This window comes from Podarcis cretensis (genome assembly GCF_951804945.1).
Source record: "Podarcis cretensis genome assembly, chromosome: 11".
Classification (NCBI taxonomy): domain Eukaryota; kingdom Metazoa; phylum Chordata; class Lepidosauria; order Squamata; family Lacertidae; genus Podarcis; species Podarcis cretensis.
The window spans coordinates 22,467,057-22,486,355 of NC_137180.1; the positions used below are offsets into that span (position 1 = coordinate 22,467,057).

The 19,299-nt window shown below is 42.6% G+C and overlaps 1 protein-coding gene across 2 annotated transcripts in view; it reads right to left on the minus strand.

The window, feature by feature from the left end:
• Nucleotides 1-17,266, minus strand: part of YTHDC2 (YTH N6-methyladenosine RNA binding protein C2) — a 33,841-nt gene extending 16,575 nt beyond the window's left edge. For both annotated transcript variants that reach the window (XM_079995306.1, XM_079995305.1), the window contains exons 1-17: nt 16,953-17,266; nt 13,883-13,973; nt 12,824-13,020; nt 11,290-11,489; nt 10,200-10,366; nt 8,796-8,898; nt 7,476-7,632; nt 6,642-6,749; nt 6,335-6,480; nt 5,453-5,588; nt 4,538-4,664; nt 2,756-2,821; nt 2,159-2,337; nt 1,470-1,566; nt 1,292-1,379; nt 1,124-1,204; nt 214-296 (exon numbers count right to left, since the gene is read on the minus strand). In XM_079995306.1, coding sequence (XP_079851432.1) covers nt 214-296; nt 1,124-1,204; nt 1,292-1,379; nt 1,470-1,566; nt 2,159-2,337; nt 2,756-2,821; nt 4,538-4,664; nt 5,453-5,588; nt 6,335-6,480; nt 6,642-6,749; nt 7,476-7,632; nt 8,796-8,898; nt 10,200-10,366; nt 11,290-11,489; nt 12,824-13,020; nt 13,883-13,973; nt 16,953-17,154 — 2,228 coding nt within the window. In that variant the 5' untranslated portion in view covers nt 17,155-17,266. The remainder of the gene's footprint in view (nt 1-213; nt 297-1,123; nt 1,205-1,291; nt 1,380-1,469; nt 1,567-2,158; nt 2,338-2,755; nt 2,822-4,537; nt 4,665-5,452; nt 5,589-6,334; nt 6,481-6,641; nt 6,750-7,475; nt 7,633-8,795; nt 8,899-10,199; nt 10,367-11,289; nt 11,490-12,823; nt 13,021-13,882; nt 13,974-16,952) is intronic.
• Between the last annotated feature and the right edge of the window lie 2,033 nt (nt 17,267-19,299).

Here is a 19,299-nt window from a genome sequence, read left to right on the forward strand (position 1 = left end):
AAAGATATTATTTCCAGAAATAGTCTAAGAAAGATTTTGTTGAAAAATAAAAATAAAAGTACTAACATTTAAGCTTTTTAAAAAATTAAAATTAACCTGTTTCAAGTAATCTTATACCAGTAATTCTAAGAAATATTTTTTTTTCTTGAAAAAGTAAGAATAGTCTGTCTGTAATCTGTTCTTAGAAGAAAATATTCATGATATTTGCATTACCTGCCCTTTCTCTGAACGGCACTAGCTTTTGAAATCCATACCATCTTCAGCATGGTCACACAGTTCAATGCATCAAAGGACTTCTAAAATTTCAAGAAAAAACACTTTTATTAGAATGTAGATTTAGAATAGCAAGGTGAAATGAACACTTGAATGATAAAATAATGTAAATTAACAATAGTTTTGTGAAGTGATTTTGGCATACATTGGCCTGGATCCAGGCTTGCCCTTCCAAGAACAGAAGTTCTCTTTCCACTTATAGAAGGCACTGAGATTCATTTGAGGCTCCTGCTGGTGAGAAGGGAGGAGGTGAATTTCCCCGATTCCACTTTCCATGTTGTTGAAAGATCCCCAAAGCAGCTCTTCAGGGGCACAGAGAGCTGCTGGGGAACTGGCAAAAATCAAGTCCCACCCTTGCTGCAGCAGAACATCCTCCACTGCAGACTCAGGTTGCATATATCTGTGTGTGTGTGTGTGTGTGTGTTTGTGTGTGTGTGTAAAAACACATCAGTCATAAAGACACTGCAGGCTCCACTGTGCCTTATTTCTGAGGAAAACATGAACCCTGGGTGAAAGCCAAGACCCCTGGAATCTCACACTAGTTGAAGACTGGGGTGGCATGTAACAATATTTTACACATTGTAATAAAATCCTTCTTTAAATGTTTTGTTTACAATACAGCACACTTTTAGTTTATGGTAAACTAAAATTAAACATGAGTCTAAGATAAATTTGAGGGTTTTTTTGCAATATACAGTTGTGTTTTATTTTCTCCTCATTTTTAGCAACTGCTAAACTTCATTTTATATAAACTACTTAGAGACTACAGTGGTACCCCCGGTATATCAAGCAGTATCTTATTATATCAAGCAGTATCTTAAAAAAATAGATAAACAAGCAAATGGCATACCTCCTTCATTTTTCCAGAGTCAATCACAAAGACAACATCATTAACTGTGATGCTGGTTTCGGCAATATTTGTAGAAAGAATCTGAAACAACACATTACGCTGTAATAACAGTCAATGTGAAAAGAGTGTGGATTGATAGAAACGGTTAAAAAGTAATTTGATACTTGCTATTTTGCGGATGCCTGGGGGAGAGGTCTTTAGAACCTTCTTCTGATCTGATGTCTGCATATTTGAATGCAGCATAAAAACTTGGAACCTAATAACAAAGAAGTATGAATTGAATGAAATGCAGTCTTCTAAGAGTAAAACCAATATACCAAAATAAGAGTTACATATATTTTTTTACCTGTGAGCGTTATCAGAAAACCTCTTGTCATCAAACAGGATGCGGTCCCTCAAGCCAACAATCTCATCGTATCCAGGAAGGAAAATTAAAACCGCTCCTTTAAGACAAAGTTCCAAAGTGAAAGGAAATAGAATAAGAGAAAGCTATGCTTAGCACCTGGTCTTTCATCATGAGCTCAGGTGGTAGAGCAGAAGACTCATGGGATCATGTCCCACATTGGGCAAAAGATTCCCACATTGCATGGGGTTGGACTAGAAAATTCTCATGGCCCCTTCCAATTCTACAATTCTATGATTCTAAGCCTAGACAGGGATGGGCTACATATGGTCAAAGGGCAAGTTTGGGGCTTGTGCCCACTAATGTAGAATGTGTTAGTGTGATGCAAAACCTGCCCATCTCCATTCATACACATGGGGGCCCTGTTTACAAGAACCATCCATAGGAAAAGAGGAGTAGGGCATAATCATAGTCAAATGCATTTGCAAAATAAGAGCAGTCTTGCTGATCAGACAACAAAAGTCAATTTATTGCAGTACTCTACTTCTAACAAGCTCACATGTGGAATATGACAGCCTTTGGCTTCCAACAAATGTTTTCTGTGCATAGTAGTCTATGTGCCAGAGTACAGATTAAAGCATGTGCGTATAAAAGATTGTTAAAATGAATATTAGCACTACACCTGCATTTACCTGCATCACAGCTGTGACAGATGTTGTATAGCAGGTGCATGATCAGGTCGAGATCTACTTTTTCATCATCAAAGCTGTGATGATAAGCCTTTAGGAGTTCTCTGTCTTCTGCACTGAGTTCACTAGCATTTGCATGGACCAAAGAACTTTCATCGAGATTACCCGACTCTAGTGAGGCACTAAAATACAAGCACCAAAAAATACACATGTCAAACAATTGGCAATACTTGCAGAACATGGAAGCAGATTTTTAAAATATCATTCCTGAAGCTGCTGGTTCCTTGATCTACTTCCACTATTATCTGAAAACAACAAAGGAGTCTTCCCACAAACCCAGGGGCCTTTGAATCAGCAGGCCAGATCCAGTTCCCTATCCATGCTTTAGAAAGTACAGGCAGTTCTCTGCCATGTACTCAAGCACAATGGGATAGCTTAGTCGGTAGCGCATGGGACTCATAATCTCAGCAATGTGGGTTCAAGCCCCACGTTGGGCAACAGATTCCTGCATTGCAGGGGATTGAACTAGATGACCCTTGTGGTCACTTCCAACTTTACAGTTCTATGATTCTATGATTCCAGAGTTAATAAACACATTACCAATAGGACTCCAACAGATCAACCACTTCTGTCTGTCCGAAGTGCTTAGCCCAGTCTAAAGCTGTCCTGTAGTAATTATAAAAAAAAATAAAACAAGCATTTTGCTTAAGTACAAAAATGTAACCTATGAACAAAGAAGATTTTCAATCATTGTTAGTTACATTCAGGACAGCATTTTTAATCTTATTTTATTAGCATATGACTAGAGGCAAGAATCCCACTGGATACTTACAAAAAACCTTTGCCTAGAACTTTAATACATTTTTTTCCAGTGCTAAAAAAAAAGTCAAAAACTGAAGTAGAGCCAAGAGGACGGGACTTGATCAAAGGCTCTATTTCTTTTAAAAACCAAGGAGCTCTAATTGATATGTGGAGATATAATTAAGACTTTTTTGATTATATAGATTTACTAAGATAATGTTTGGGAAGTGCTTCCAGCTACTAGGAAAAGTGCTAAATGACTACTATTATTTATTGAAGTCATCGGAAGATTCTTCCGCCTCAATTTACTGTGCAGAGAAATATACCCGATTCTGAACTTCGGCTATGTCTACATTGCACATAATTTCTCCCCAATTCTCCTTGAAGCATGGAGAAGGAGATTCTTGCAAACAATTTTTGCTTACAGCCGAGTGTCAAATTAAATTGGAACAAAGACCAAAACAGAACTTAAATTAGAGGTCAGAGAGCATAGGCCAAATTCATGCACTGCTTCCTCAAAGACAGGGCGGTAATCATCACGCAGATCTAGCCTGTGTGCATGAGCCCTGTTTTAACATGACATCTACCATGTGGATACTGAAGGCATGGTGAGGGTGGGAGAGGTAGGTACATACTCAGTCCTCCACCCTCATTAGAGGCATGAATAGGGTTCCACTAATTGGAAAAAGCAGAACTAATACAAACTTAGAGTAACAAGATTCTAAGCAACTTGTATTTATTAGTTGAACTCATAGCACTATAAACTACCAAACCCAACCAAATGAATTGTAGAAATAAAAAAAAAAATCTTCATATGGGAGACTTTTAAACTTTTGGACAAAAATCATGTGGCACATTACATCAAGGCTGAGCAAACCTGCAGCTCTCAGGCAAACCCTCGGCCTACTTCCATGCAAGTGGCAAGGAGGGGGAAAATGGAGGAGCAGGCAGAAAGAGAATGTAGGGAGGTAAAAGGAGGGGGGAAAGGGATGTTCTTCCCACTGTCTGCTCTGGCCCCACTCACTGATGCCACCAGTTATGTCCACTACTGGCATGGGGGCACCACAGATTACCCGGTGGGAAGGCAGCAGTAAGCAGTAAAAGTATCCCACTCATTATAGAGTTGAGTTTGTTGAGGTTTTGCTCTTCAGGGGTGGGGAAGTTGTAGACTAGTAGACAGGAGCTAATTGCTTTAGTAATGCAACAGACTGTGATGGTCTTGTCTTGTAGGGCAGAAGGACAATTCTATAATCTCCCACTTCCCACTATATTAGCTATAAATTGTTGAAATTTCTTCTATCTACTTCAGCATAATCACACAAATATTTAAGCAAACACTGAAATCTATTACAACAGACTGGATCTCTGACAATTAGGTCTGCCAGATCTCAGGCAATACAGGGTATAGCACCAGCAATGTGGAGTAGATAGCGTGGGAACTAACAAAATAATCTTGTTGCTGTTTAAAAAACAGCTTATAATTTACCCTCAACATTTCCAATAATCCACGATTTCTCTCTACATACACATGCACATACACAAAGAAATGAATGGGGGAAAGTTGCAATGAGATTGTTTTACCAGCCATTGGATGATTTGATGTGAATGTTTGCTCCCATACCAATCAGCTGTTCTACTTGACTCAAGAAACCTCTTCCAGAAGCTACCATTAAAGTCGTTGCACTTGTCTCGCTGTGCCTGTAGTCAACTAGGACAAGGAGAAGGGGACAGTTAGTGTTTAACAAATGCTCAACTCTCCAAACTATTTTGGCAAAATCTTTTCAGAACATTCTGGGTTGGATCCATACCAACTTAGCTGCACTTAGTTCCCACTGAAATCAATGGGAAATCCATTTAAATTATGGCAGATGCACTCCACTGATTTCAACTAACCCAGGGTCCACAACTTTAAAGAGTCGCTTGCATGGATTCTTGTTACTTTGGGTTTAAACCTATGTACATTTACCTGGAACTTGCTCCAGAGGAAATATACAGAAGATTAAGCTGCATGTTTAAGGAAAAGGAATTGCTCAGTGGCACAGTATCTGTTTTGCAAGCAGAAGGTTGCAGGTTCGATCACTGACAGTCAGTGTGGACAAACTGAGATAGATGAACCAATGGTCTGATTCAGTACAGGGCAGCTTCCTATGCTTTGGGAAAATACAAATATTGCAGAAACACCAACTGTGGCATTCCACTTGCACAATGACCTTCCATATTTGCAATGAAATTTGCCATTCTCCCCGCCCACCCCCACCCCCCACAGCCACCCTGCCCCCTGCTGCAGAGGGCTGGATCTTGCCTATAGTGATTGCTCATTAGTCCCAGTCCACTTATTCAAAAATAATTTTAAAGAGTTCCAGAAAACGCCTAACTCCAAGAAAACACATATTATTTTTAAAAGGTATGGACCGGATTATTATTTTTTAGGTCAAATAAGGTATTTATGGCTTAGGCACACAGTTCAGCAAGGGAAAGTTAAGAATGCAAACTTACCACTGACATTTTCAGTTAAAATAAGGTGGAACACCTGTGCAAAGGCATCAATGTCTTTGTGTAGCCAAATATCAGAGAGACAAGCATCCATCTCTTTAATTAACCAAGGTTCAAGGCAGTTGACATCTTTTTCAGCCTGAAAATAAGGAAACAACATTACCTTTTTATCTGAATGCTATCTAAGAGCAACAGAAGATCTCCGGTTGCTATTTCCTCACCCTGAAACTGAAAGAATAAGAGGCTTCAATGTTTCAAAGCTTGCATGCTAGGTGCATGCTTCATTGGCCTTTCTTCGACTTTACAGAAAGGATTTCTTCCAGGTTGATTGTCATGAATAATATACATTATGGGAAGTAACACTCTTAAGTTAAAGAAAGACCAAAGACCTAGATCTATATACATAGTGGAGCTTTTTGCTGTCTTAACTTTCTATTCTTAATGTCAGCCCCTCCCTCTCAAGTTTAAAAGTAGCTTTTACTGTGCCCAAGTGAGAGAAAGTCCTCTGCAGATGGCAAGGCATCCTGAACTCATGCTACTCCCACATTTAAAAACAATACAGAATTACACATAGGTGTTAAAATGAGAGCAAGAGAGAGCCCCACCATGCACAAATACAAAAATAGGCATAATCACTAACATATAGTATATGAAAACAGTAATGAGTCACTTGGATGCCTGACTTTACAGAAATCCTGGAGAGCAGGAAAAGTCAGGGGGACCTCTACAAATGCACATCTGTTGTGTATGCAGAGGAGACTATGCTGACTATGAGCTTCATACACAAATGAATGTTGGTGGAAATTTGAACCTAGATCATACCGTTCTTGTTTCATAACAATTCCTATCAACATTAAATATTAGAATCCTTAAACAAATTCATACCAACTGACTGAACACTGTGTCACCACCATCATCCAGGAGATCATATTCTTCAGCCACATTTGGTATTGCTCTCTGGCGCTGCAATTCTGGCTTGCTGTTGTCTTGTGCAGAATACCATTCAGTCAGAGTTGTCTGTTGTTTTTCCTCTGCAGAACATTTAAAAATGTTTTATACACAAAAAAGGAGTAAAGGTGAAAATGTATATTTACTTACTAGTGTTTCACAGTATATTGGGGGGGGGTGTTTGCAATGTTTGCTTTGCTCTAGATACATCTCCCTTCTAACACCTGCATATATAGATACCAACCTCGTTGTTTTTCCTTTTTGTATTTGATCATCTCTTTATTTGTGTAGCCTGTGCTTCTTAGTAGGTCTTCAAGGAACATCTCTTTTACTTCAAATGGTCTTCCTGGTACTGAAGACATGAATATAAATAATCAAGTTTATGCTAAATCATCAATATCATACTTAAACCTGTAGCTTACAGGTTTCAAACTGCTAAATCTCTTTCTCTCTATACAGTGGTACCTCCGGTTGCGGACAGGATCCGTTCCAGAGCTACGGTCAGATCCCAAGGTTTCCGCAACCAGAGGGACTACTTCTGCACGCGTGCGGCAGTATAATACTTCTGTGCATGCGCATGCAGCAAAAACCCAGAAATATACTTCCAGGTTTGCCACTTACGTATCCCGAAGTTTATGTAACCAGAGGGATACGTAGGCGGAGGTACGACTGTATATAGATATACATATGCCATGTAAAAATAGTAAATATGTACCAAAAAAAGCAGTTCAAGACTTATAGAGATGCAGCTTTAATATTTGCATATTGGATTAAGGAAACTGTATACCAATTGTTACAAGCTTTCTCAGCCAGAAGAATAGGTCTCTGCCATGGATGTCCATTTTGTATTGTTTTAAAAGATATCTGTTCTCAATTTGTGTGACTTTTACCTGTTTTTTGTTGCATTTTGCATGTTGCCTTGAGACATGTATGTGAAAGGCAGCAGTAGCAGTAGTAATAGTAACAAAAATAGTAATACATTGATTTGATTCCAAGGTTTGACATGTACTACACCAAGCTAAGGAAAATGCATTCAACTTAATTTAGTAGACTGATTCCTACTAGCATTTGAACTTACTATATATCACTGGACAGCCTACAAAATATCTGAGAAAGAGGTTCACATCCAGGGCAGCACTAGAAAGTATGAGTTTCAACGATGAGTGTTTTTGTAGTGTATCTCTTAGCTTCGTTAACAAGAAGTCGCTGAACCGATCTCTCTCATGGACTTCATCCTGCAATATAAACAAGAAGGAGAGCCCTCTTTAGAACAGAGTTTAAGAAGTTTGCCACAGTATACTACATAACTTCTGCATTACAAATTTTGTCATTTGTTGACAATAGTTTTATATTTTTGCAAATAAACCTGCTAGGCATTTATTGCGATCTATGTAGAATTAACACAGCATTCATCCAGAAGCAGTAATCTTTCTCATATTAGCAGAAGTGTTAAAGTAAGCTGATTTGACTAACATTTTACTAGGTTAAATTTATTCAGCGGGTTAGGTATCATGTTCTATCCAACTCCTACTCAGCCATTCTTGCAGACATGCCACCCTATTCTCTTATCCCCCTCATGCTTTCTCTTGTGAGAAAGCTGTTCGACAGTGGAATTTGCTGCCAAGGAGTGTGGTGGAGTCTCCTTCTTTGGAGGTCTTTAAGCAGAGGCTTGACAACCATATGTCAGGAGTGCTCTGATGGTGTTTCCTGCTTGGCAGCGGGTTGGACTCGATGGTCCTTGTGGTCTCTTCCAACTCTATGATTCTATGATTCTATGATTCTTTGCTTCAAGGTTTCACCATGTCATCAGTCTAGCAGCACATCTGATATTGTGGGCTATATGTTAACACCTGTGTACTCTTATAGTTCATTGGTGCATACATTATTCCACAGTTCTCTGTGGTGACAAGTTTACACCATAGCAGACATGGCAGTTAAGCTCTCCTTTAGTTTTTAATCAGCCATTCACTGTCCACTAAAGACAACTTTATTGAATAAAAACTGGGCCTATTTTATTTTATTTTTATTATTATTATGTTAAATTTCTATACCGTATCCTGAGCCATTTAAGGCTTTAGTATTCTGTTGACTAAGGTAGATACAACTCAAGTTCAGAATTGTAGTTATCAAGCTTTATGTGCCTACCATAAGCTATTTGTAGCCTCTTGGTTATCTGAATAAACACATCTGACAGCAAGTGGCTCAAAGTCATGCATTCAACTACAAGTTCCTTCGTATGTCAGCCAACTCCAAAACTATAAAGTTGATCATGGTGCTCCTTGTGTCAATTTATGCATAAACTTTAATAAAGAACTAACAAGAAGAACTTTACGTCAAGTTTCACAACTTCAAAAATTTGGCATTGTTATTTTCGTGAGAATTAATTAGTCAACCTTACCACAATGACATGAGTTACAGTTGACAGTGCACTATCTCCTGCCATCAATGTACGAAGTAATACACCATTAGTGCAAAACGTTAAAAGTGTCTTTGGAGAGACCCTGTTAAAAATACAAAACAGCTTATGAAGAAGTATTTGCACACATCACAGATATGAAGTCATTGCAAATATATCACAAATTTATCACATCCAGCCCTGCATAAGATTGTTGACTATGCATAAATACTATCTGACCTACAACTTTTAGTGATACAAGATTGCAAATAACCGCTTGCCTGAGAGACAACAGTCCTTCTTCCTGTCTTCAGGACAAAACCATGTTTTATATAGTAGTGTATTCAGAAAGGGAGCAAAAACACCCACTGTCTGTCTGTCTGATAGATGCACCCTTGTCTCCGCTGTCAGAATGCATGGAACAGATCAACATACTGACTTCTGAAAACCGCTTATTAGAGTGTCTTTTTTCGAGCCTTCCACCTATGGACTTTTACAATGCTTGATATATTCTGAGCTGGAGAGCTCTTTTGCTTCCATTTCTTAGGTTCCACAGTGCAGCCCTGTTTAATAGTGTCACGGAAGCGTTATGCAATACACATTTAAATTTTTTATTTAAAATGTGTAACCCCACTCCTTCAACTTCACAAGTTTCAGCATGGCTTTCAATTAAAACAATCAAGAATAGAAAAAGAGGGAAATGTTACTAAAACAGCAGAGCAAAGGGAGGAGCCTAAAAGACCTTGACAAAGAGGTCTTCACCCAATGCAGATAAAAAATTACACCAGGCAAGCGTTCCTGTGGTGAGCAATTGATAAATGGGGCACTGTACTGGGGGTGTGGGGCCCACTTAAACTTGAAAGGCAGAGACTCAGCAGATGGCTTTGACTTTTGAGGAGGTTCATAAAGGAATTGCAGGTGCCATCAGAGGTGAGCTGTGCAAAACAGCATAGCAGCCACATTTGGAACCCCTCATGGCTACCTGCCTTACCTCTGAAAGGAGAGCCCCAAAGGCTAAAAGAATAGGGGGAGAAAGTAATTACCCTGTTAAATTTTTATTGGCAAGTACAGTCGTATTTCAGCTCCCAAACGCCTTGGGAGTCGAATGTTCCAGCTCCCAAATGATCAAAAAACTGGAAGTGAATGTTCTGGTTTTCAAACATCCTTCTGGAAGCTGAATGTCCAACAAGGCTTCCGCGGCTTCTGATTGGCTGCAGGAACTTCCTGCAGCCAATCAGAAGCAGCACTTTGGTTTCTGAACATTTCAGAAGTCAAACGGACTTCCGCAATGGATTCTGTTCGACCTTTGAGGTATGACTGTAATACATTTCTGCTCCATTGTCTCACGTTTTTCTAAATGTTTCTAAAACACTTTCTATCCAAAACTACAAGCAATATTGGCAGGACCTGCTTTCCAGTCGGATTTGATAGCCAATCGTCTGCCCAATCTTCTCTCTTCTCTCAGCAGCAACCCTTTCAGCCACAGCAATTGCTGCTAAACGTCTTGGCTGAGTGCAAAATATGCGACATGGTATTCCGTTTTTGTAGCAGTCATCAAGTAGAAACTGGGGAATCTGAACACAGAGATTTTAGATTAGCGTTGAAAAAGTTGTAATCTGCACCCTCCTCACAAGAGGCCCAGTTCACACATAATACTGAGCCAATCTGTGCAGGCTACTGGAGAAGATGTTCTTTATGCTGCTATGCCATGCCAATCAAAGCCAAAGGCTGACTCAGTATCTTGTACAAACTAGGACTTTTGGTTACAGCCCCCAGTGGGTGAAGAGAGAACTTAACCACATGCACCTTTTCAGACAACATACTAGGCCAAACCTTGGACCAGGCAAGAGCGAAACAGCTCAAGCTCTTCTCTGGAAACCCACACGCTCAAGCAGTCCTGCTAAGCAATATTTTAACTTAGCATGACATGTGAACCAGGACATAATTTATTATGACCAGCTGATAATGCGGTCCAGCCAAACCCACTCCAAGTGTCCTGAGTAGATATTAGTTTTCTTCAAAAAGATGCTTCAATAGTAAAATGCATAAGAAATCAAAGTTGTAGAAACTTTCTAAGAGACTAGGGCTCCGCGGGAACTGACATCTTTGCGCAGGGTCTGCAAGACAGAGCTGTTCCGCCTGGCCTTTGGTTTGAACTCACTCTGATCCTTATGTTTCCCTCCCCTTATGGTTTTGATCTACGGGCTACTATTAAAATGAGGCTGCATTTTAAATTGTATTTTAACCCGTATTTTCCCGGCCCTGTTATGTTTTTATTGTAATTTTACTGGGGTTAGCCGCCCTGAGCCCAGCTCTGGCCGGAGTATAAATAAAAATTAATTATTATTATACGTAACCAGAAAAAAATAAGTCATCAAAATGAAAGTGTATTTCCATTAGTAGACAAAACTAAATACTTGAGATTTAAACTATTTTGGAATTTGTAAATAAGCAATTCAAAAGATCTTTCCATTTCAAATTCTGCTAGAATACATACCTGAGTAGTTTTTCCTGATCCAGTTTCCCCCACAATCAAAATAACTTTATTTTCTTTAATAATTCTAACAATTTCATCCTGCTTTTCATAAACTGGTAGAGACTGCCGAAACGAATCAAATTCAGATTCTCCCCGTTTCACTGGGATTTGAGGGATGCCATTGTTAAGTCGCCCACTTGTTTTGCTCATTTCTCTATTCTCTAAGAAAAGACAAAAGTGATGACTGCACCAAACTTGCTATTAATCTAAACAGATGCGCGCCCTGTCTTTTAAGTATGTAAAATTGAATACTTCCTAGCAAACTAATCAAGATTACATTTTTTTCCCCAGGGGAGGGGGAAGTAAACAACCGGGCTAACAGCACATAATTATATCACTACACAGGGATTGGGGAGTGCTCAGTGCTAAGCACAAACAAGGCTTTTATCTTTAGAAATGGTATGCTTCACTTACACATTTAGCTTTGCCCATGTTTACAGCCAAACGTGAGGTTGCCGCTTAGCACCCGCACAACAATTAGTGCTGGTGTGGGTGTTCAGAACACCTGCAACATAGCATGTCACAAACTTTGGTGAAAGCTGTTAATGACTGTTCTTGCTAGTCTTGTAAAAGGCTATTTCTTCATTGGCCATTGAACCACACAATCTCCCAATCTTTTTGCATGCATAGGGTTTGGTGGGGTTGAAGTGGCTTTAGCACAGCATCCCACAGTGCTCCATAACACAGCAAAACTGTAGATCATACCATTGAGCTTCAGTCTACTGTAAGAAGAAATGCATGTTTTCTAGAGAGAAAATGGTCTTTTTACACGGCTAGGCAAGTAGAAAAATGCTTTGGAAGCATCACAGGAAGAGCCCTGTATTTGTCTCTTAGTTTACATTTTCTCACTGTCCACCCGATATCCATATCTGCTTACAGAATACTCCTGGCTTACAGACAGGAAAGGTAGAATGTTCACCTCAAATTTCTTCCTCAAAATCTGCTTGGTAGGGCTGGGGGACTTGCCAGAAACGGTATGGGAAATAACACAAGAGGCTGCCTGGGAATACTGAACTGGCAAAAATGGCCTGTCCTCCCATTAATGGGAGCCTCCGGCTCTATTACAGCACCTTCTGTTAATAGAGGGGGCATAGGGGAACCAAGTCATGGTCTCCTTTGGTTTGATGTGCCACAATTTTTGTGCATTTTAATCTGAAAAGATAGTGCACATTTAGGTGTATCTCATATTATCAGAATGCACAGCTTGCAAGGTGAAGAGCTTTCATTCTCCACCTAGCAGTGCTTTCCAAAAATAAAATGGCAACAAGGTAGTATTATAAATGCCAAGTCTCTTGTAGCACCATCAAAATGCAATGAACACACCAGCACTTATATGGCAACCGCATTTGCAAAAACATTATGCTGTTGTAATTGTGTCATTATACACACATAAGCCATAGACCTCTAAGAGTTTCCAAGCATAGCTTGGGATGTGCAATAAATTTTCCCTTCACAATTCACCATTATATTTCTTAACAGAATATACTCAACGCACCAGCTTCAACAGCAAAAACATTTCCTCTCTCTGTCTTTGGTAGAAGCTCGGTGCGCTCTTTATTGGTGACAGGAAATCGCTGTACAAGGCTTCTGATAGCATGTTTTGTGTTGGGAATCAAATTACATGTCATTACTGTATGTGCCAACTCTGAGCCATCTTTTTTCTTCACAGTTAGATATCTGCTTGCACCTTTCCTAAAAAACAAAAAAGGAAGAATCATTTCATATTCAGCACCAGGAGTAACCTTTACAAACACAGGTGAATTATAAGACCCACAGTGAAGCAGTTTTCTCAAAACATTAAGATATGCTAGGACTCCCCAAATATGTGAATTAAACTCTAAACACATTGCTTTGCTTTCTGAGTCAGTGTCAGCTACACTGACTCAGAAATATTGTTTCAGATGCTACACACCATAGATTTTTGATCCTGGATTAAGTACCTACATAAAGACAAAGTATCAATATAGCTTAACATTCGGCATAGTAAACATCTAACTTCAAATCTGATTTGGTTGGGTCTTGTTTTCCAGTAGGTATGCTTCAAATTTATTCACTGCCTGACACAATAGTCTCATTAGGGACAATCATATCTCAGTTTAGTAGCCCAATTTATAAGAACTCTAACCCCTCAGAGCAAGACACTGCCTTCCTCAACCTGGTGTGCTCCAAATACTTTGGTATAGCAGTGGCATTATAGCTCCAGCAACCAATCTCTGCTGCCTTACAAAGCAGGTAGCACGCAGAAGGAAAAGTTACTGCAGCAATGGCTACACAGTCCAAACTTGGGAGCCATATATGGTTACCTGGTCAACTACTTATCACCGGTAATTGGGCAAAGGCCAAATTATGAATCTACCTCAACAGAGTCAACAGATATCTCACCACACCCTGGCAGTACTTGTACACAGAACTGTTTGAAACAACAGAACACAGAGACTCTCAGGAAGAATTCCATCTCAAGACACTACTCAAAACTGAAGAAGAAAACTGTGCCAGAAAGATGCATATTTTCCCATTCACATGGGTAAGTATTTTTAGCAAGGTACTTACTTACCCTTTACTTTTAGAAATCAGACCAAGCGATTGACTCAGTCGATGAATGAAGGCTCTTTCAGTACTAGTCAAGGAGGAAGGAAATTCCATTTCTGAAAGAGATAGCATACATGGATGTGCCTACATACAACTATGTCTAAATAGCAGAAATATATCACCCCTGAATAAACAAGCAATGACTATTTAAGGACAATAAACTAAGAACTGCACTCCCTCACTCCCATGGAACTCAGTCCCATTGAATTCAATAATAATAATAATAATAATAATAATAATAATAAATTTTATTTGTACCCTGTCCTCCCTGACCAGAGTCAGGCTCAGAGTGGTTAACATCATATAAATAATACAATATGCATAAAAACAAGCAATCAATTGATTAAAATGCATCCCAAAATTAATTCAAATAAATTAAAGTTAAAGTTAAACCTGGACAAATGACAATCCTCAGGTTAAAATTGAAAGCGGTTAATACTCGCCACGATCAACTGTTTCCACTGATATTATAAGGACCTGTGAGGAGGCTGGGAAACCTCCTTCATGCTTGTTCTTATAAAAAGAGAAAATGAGTCAGACTGAACCCTGACCAAAGGGCTGGCAGAACAGCTCCGTCTTGCAGGCCCTGTGGAAGGTTGTCAAATCTTGCAGGGCCCTGATCTCTTATGAGAGAACGTTCCACCAGGCCAGGGCCATGGCCGAAAAGGGCCTGGCTCTGGTTGAGGACAGTCTAATCTCTCTGGGGCCTGGAATCTTCAACGTGTTGTTATTTGCAGACCGTAAGGTCCTCCGTAGGGACGCAGGTGGCGAGGGACGCAGGTGGCGAGGGACGCAGGTGGCGCTGTGGGTTAAAGCCTCAGCGCCTAGGGCTTGCCGATCGAAAGGTCGGTGGTTCGAATCCCTGCGGCGGGGTGCGCTCCCGCTGCTCGGTCCCAGCGCCTGCCAACCTAGCAGTTCGAAAGCACCTCCGGGTGCAAGTAGATAAATAGGGACCGCTTACCAGCGGGAAGGTAAACGGTGTTTCCGTGTGCGACTCTGGCTCGCCAGAGCAGCGATGTCACGCTGGCCATGTGACCCGGAAGTGTCTCCGGACAGCGCTGGCCCCTGGCCTCTTAAGTGAGATGGGCGCACAACCCCAGAGTCTGTCAAGACTGGCCCGTATGGGCAGGGGTACCTTTACCTTTACCTTTAAGGTCCTCCGTAGGACATACCAGGAGAGGCACAAGGTACAAGGGTCCTAGGCCGTATAGGGCTTTAAAGGTTAAAACCAGCACCTTAAACCTGATCCTGTACTCCACCATGAGCCAGTGCAGCTGGTATAGCACTGGGTGAATGTGATCCCACGGCGACGACCCCGTAACGAGTCTCGCCGTGGCATTCTACACCCACTGGAGTTTCTGGGTCAGTTTCAAGGGCAACCCCATGTAGAGTGAGTTACAATAATCAAGCCTGGAGATGACCATCGCATGGATCACAGTGGCGAGGTCAGCGTGAGAGAGGTAAGGGTAATAAGGCTTACTTCAGGATATGAATAGGATCACACAATGTATTGAATTTGATCAGCAAGAAAGATGAAGAAGGAACAAAGGAGATATTTCACACAAAGCATATTTTAAAACAATTAGTGTGTGAAAGTTACTACCACAAACTATGGTAATTGCTACAACTATTAGCTGCTGTTCCGGTATGTCCAAAGGTAGAGGACAAACTATGAGCTAGCCATCACTTTGCTAGTGATCTTTCTACAGTATAAAGCTTGCTGCGTCTGGAAACATAGTGTAGCAACTTAGTTTGATCCAGCATGACCATTTTTTATGCTCCATTCATTGAGTTTTGCTATATAAGTGCATGAAAAAGAAAATATGCATGCCGTATTATTATTTTATTTATAGTCTGTTTTTCCCCCTGACAGGGTTCAAGTCAGATTACAGATAAAAACGGTATATGCCATACTTAAATATGGGAAGAGCCTCTTCTACATAAGTGATACAACTCCTGCATTGCATGCCCATGATCCCCGGTTCAACTCCCATCATCTCCAATGAAAGGATCTCAAACAGCAGCACTGAACTAAAGAGGCCAATGGGGTAAACTGCACCCTATAGCAGACAATGGGGACCTGTAGTTCGGCATCAACCCAATCCAGTATGACCAGTTGGTCAGGGACGATGAATTGAACTCCAGCAACATCTGGGGGGGAAGGGCCATATATGCGCTGAAGATGGGTGCCAGAGTGGAAAAGGACAAAGATTAGTTCCCTAGGCCACAGAGTTGCTGCCAGCCAATAAGACAGCACTGAAAACGAGGGAACAGTGATCCGACCCGTGGCAAGACAGCTCGCTATGGATGCATATAGCCACGCCACCACATCTGTAGCAGAGGTGCCAACTTGAATAAAATAGGGGGTGGCACATAAGCCGTATCCCACATAATCACATAATATGGTCACGTCATAGCAATGCCCATCAACTTTTTTGGGGGGACGGCCCCCTCAAATATTTCATTTTGGGGGGCCAAGACCCCATAGCCTCTAGGAGTTGGCAGGTACATACAAAAGCAAGATCAAGACTAATACAGTGGTACCTCGGGTTAAGTACTTAATTCGTTCCGTAGGTCCGTTCTTAACTTGAAACTATTCTTAACCTGAAGCACCACTTTAGCTAATGGGGCCTCCTGCTGCTGCCACGCTGCCGGAGCACGATTTCTGTTCTCATCCTGAAGCAAAGTTCTTAACCCGAGGTACTATTTCTGGGTTAGCGGAATCTGTAACCTGAAGCGTATGTAACCTGAAGTGTATGTAACCCGAGGTACCACTGTATGCCTCCACCAAGGACGCAGCAGAGCTAGTGCTGGCAGGTGATGCTCAGCACAGGGCTGCAAAAAAATAATAATAATTCGGTTTTAATAGGCTTACTGAAAAGCAACCCTGTTCTGGACTACAACTGGCGCCCTGATGGACTAACTAGGCGCTGACCCGCGAAGACCCACCATAAGAAAGCCGCCTCTTTCGACTGGGGCCGCTTTCAGGTCCACCCCCTCCTCCGACCTCGGGGGAAGGGAAGGGGAAGCGTTACCTCGCTGGTCCCCATAGCGGAACCTCTCCAGAGCGATGTTCACGGCGATTTTCACCTCCTCGTCGATGCGAATGTCCTTCAGCCCTTTGGAGCGGCCGCTGCCGGAGCAGGACGACGAGGCGGCGGCGGTGGACGGGCCCCCGCTGGGAGCGCCGCCGCCCCCTCCGGGAGGCCGCGGGGAGACGCTGCTCGGGCGCGACATCCCCCGAAAGCTGAGGAGGAGCTCGGGCTCAGAGGCACCGCTAGAGGGGGCCGGGTTAGGCCGGAGGCGCCCCGTACGCGAGAGGGAAAGCGGAAGGAGGACGCGCCTCCTCTGAGGGGTGGGGGGAGGGGCAAGGCCTGAGGCGGGCCGCGATGACGTCAAGGGCTCCTGGGCGGGGAAAGGAGGCGGCGAAAGGGCGAGCGGGCGGGCGCGCCCAAACGCAAGTTGCGCGTCTGGGTGATTGGGACGCCGAGCCTAGATTTGAGTTTATCGTAGGAGGCAATAATGTTAGGTCAACCCGGGCGGCTTGATTTCTCTTTATACGCCTTGCAGCCGTCCTGAATACACCAACATTCCTAGCTGGGGGAATCCAGAAAACAAGGGCGTGCGTGGCCAGAATGTATTGAGGGGGTGGGGGGAGAGCAGCAAGATACTCTTCGGCCTCTAGCGCAGTGAGGGTCTCTAGTCCAACCCCCTGAAATGCAGGAATCTTTTCCCACCGTAGGGCTCGAACCCACAACCCTGAGATTAAGAGTCTCATGCTCTACCAACTGAGCTATATGATTAAAATCAGAGCTCTTCTCCTGCACGTGTTCTTTAATTACATCCAGAAAGGGCCTCCAGTAATCTCCTGATTGCAATATATTTTCAGAGCACCTGCTTCTTGACACTGATCACATCCACACCATATCTTTAAAGCAGTGTGCGGTTCAACCAGTGTGCCGTGGCACCCTAGGGTGCCATGATGGATGGCCAGGGTGCCACAGGCAACACTGGCCTCCGTCCCTCTTTCCTTCCCTCCCTCCTCTGATGCCCTCTCACATCTCTGCCTCCCAAAGGCTTGCACAGCTGTTTGTGCTTCCCAGGTGAATGGTGCCTCGGGCTGGCCAGGGGGTCTGGCTGCCAGGAGCTGAGTAAGCAAGCAAGTAGGCAAGGGAACCCAGCCAGCCAGTCCGTCAGCCCTTACTGTTGGGAATGGACATACAAGTGGGAGACTGGGCAGGCAGGCAGGCTCTGTGGTGGCCTTTCTTGTGTTTGCTGTGTGCAAGGCCTTCCTGGGAGCTGCATGCCTTTCCGCCATGCCGGGCTGTTGCGGCCTCCCGAGGTAACGTGGTAGCCTTATGTTCAGCTCTGGCCAGACTCCATTGGGCCACTAAGGCTGGGAGCATCCCCTTCCCATGCCCTTGTGGCTCAGTGTGAGGAGGCACCTCTCTTTGGGGCAGGTGGGGGGCAGCTCAGAGACCAGGGTGGCAGCTGCAGCTGCCCAGAGGACTCTCAAGGAGAGGGGAGAGGAGAGGAGACTGAGGGAACATGGCACAAGGGAAGGTGTTTGAAAAAGGGTGAGAGGCTGCCAGCTTTGCGGGAAAGGGGTGACACAACTGGGCTTCTGAGCCCCACAGGGGTGCCTCAGAAAGAATGTAGTTGGTCAAAGGAGCCGTGGACTCAAAAAGGTTGAAAACCTCTGTCTAGCAATTATTGAATGAAATGTCTCAACAATAGTTGTTAAATTGCTTTCTTTTGACCCCGAGCGCTCAGGAAAAAATCTGTCAAAATCTTTCTACAATTTCTAATTTTAGTTAAGTTTTTTTTTTATTTACAGTGGTACCTCGGGTTACATACGCTTCAGGTTACAGACTCCGCTGATCCAGAAATAGTACCTCGGGTTAAGAAATTTGCTTCAGGATGAGAACAGAAATCGTGCTCTGGTGGCGCAGCGGCCGCGGGAGGCCCCATTAGCTAAAGTGGTGCTTCAGGTTAAGAACAGTTTCAGGTTAAGAACGGACCTCCAGAACGAATTAAGTACTTAACCCGAGGTACCACTGTATTCACTTAACTGAATCTATTTACCATTCTTTTTTTACACACACAGCCCGATCCCATCTGCGGCTGTTTGGAATTGGCCCCCTGTGCGCGCAGTGTGAGATTTTCCCCTGTCGAAATTAAAGCGTCAGAACTAAACTGCAGCTCCTGCCTGCAGGTAACCAATAGGACATATGAAAATGTGTGTTCTCTGCTGGGAGCAATACTGCTGTCACATGCAACAGAACCACCTCTGGTTCTGTGAGCGCTACACAAGGGATTTGAGGCTCTCTCCTTTTGGCTGTATAGTAAACATTTGCCACAGTCTAGCAACTGTGGGGCCGA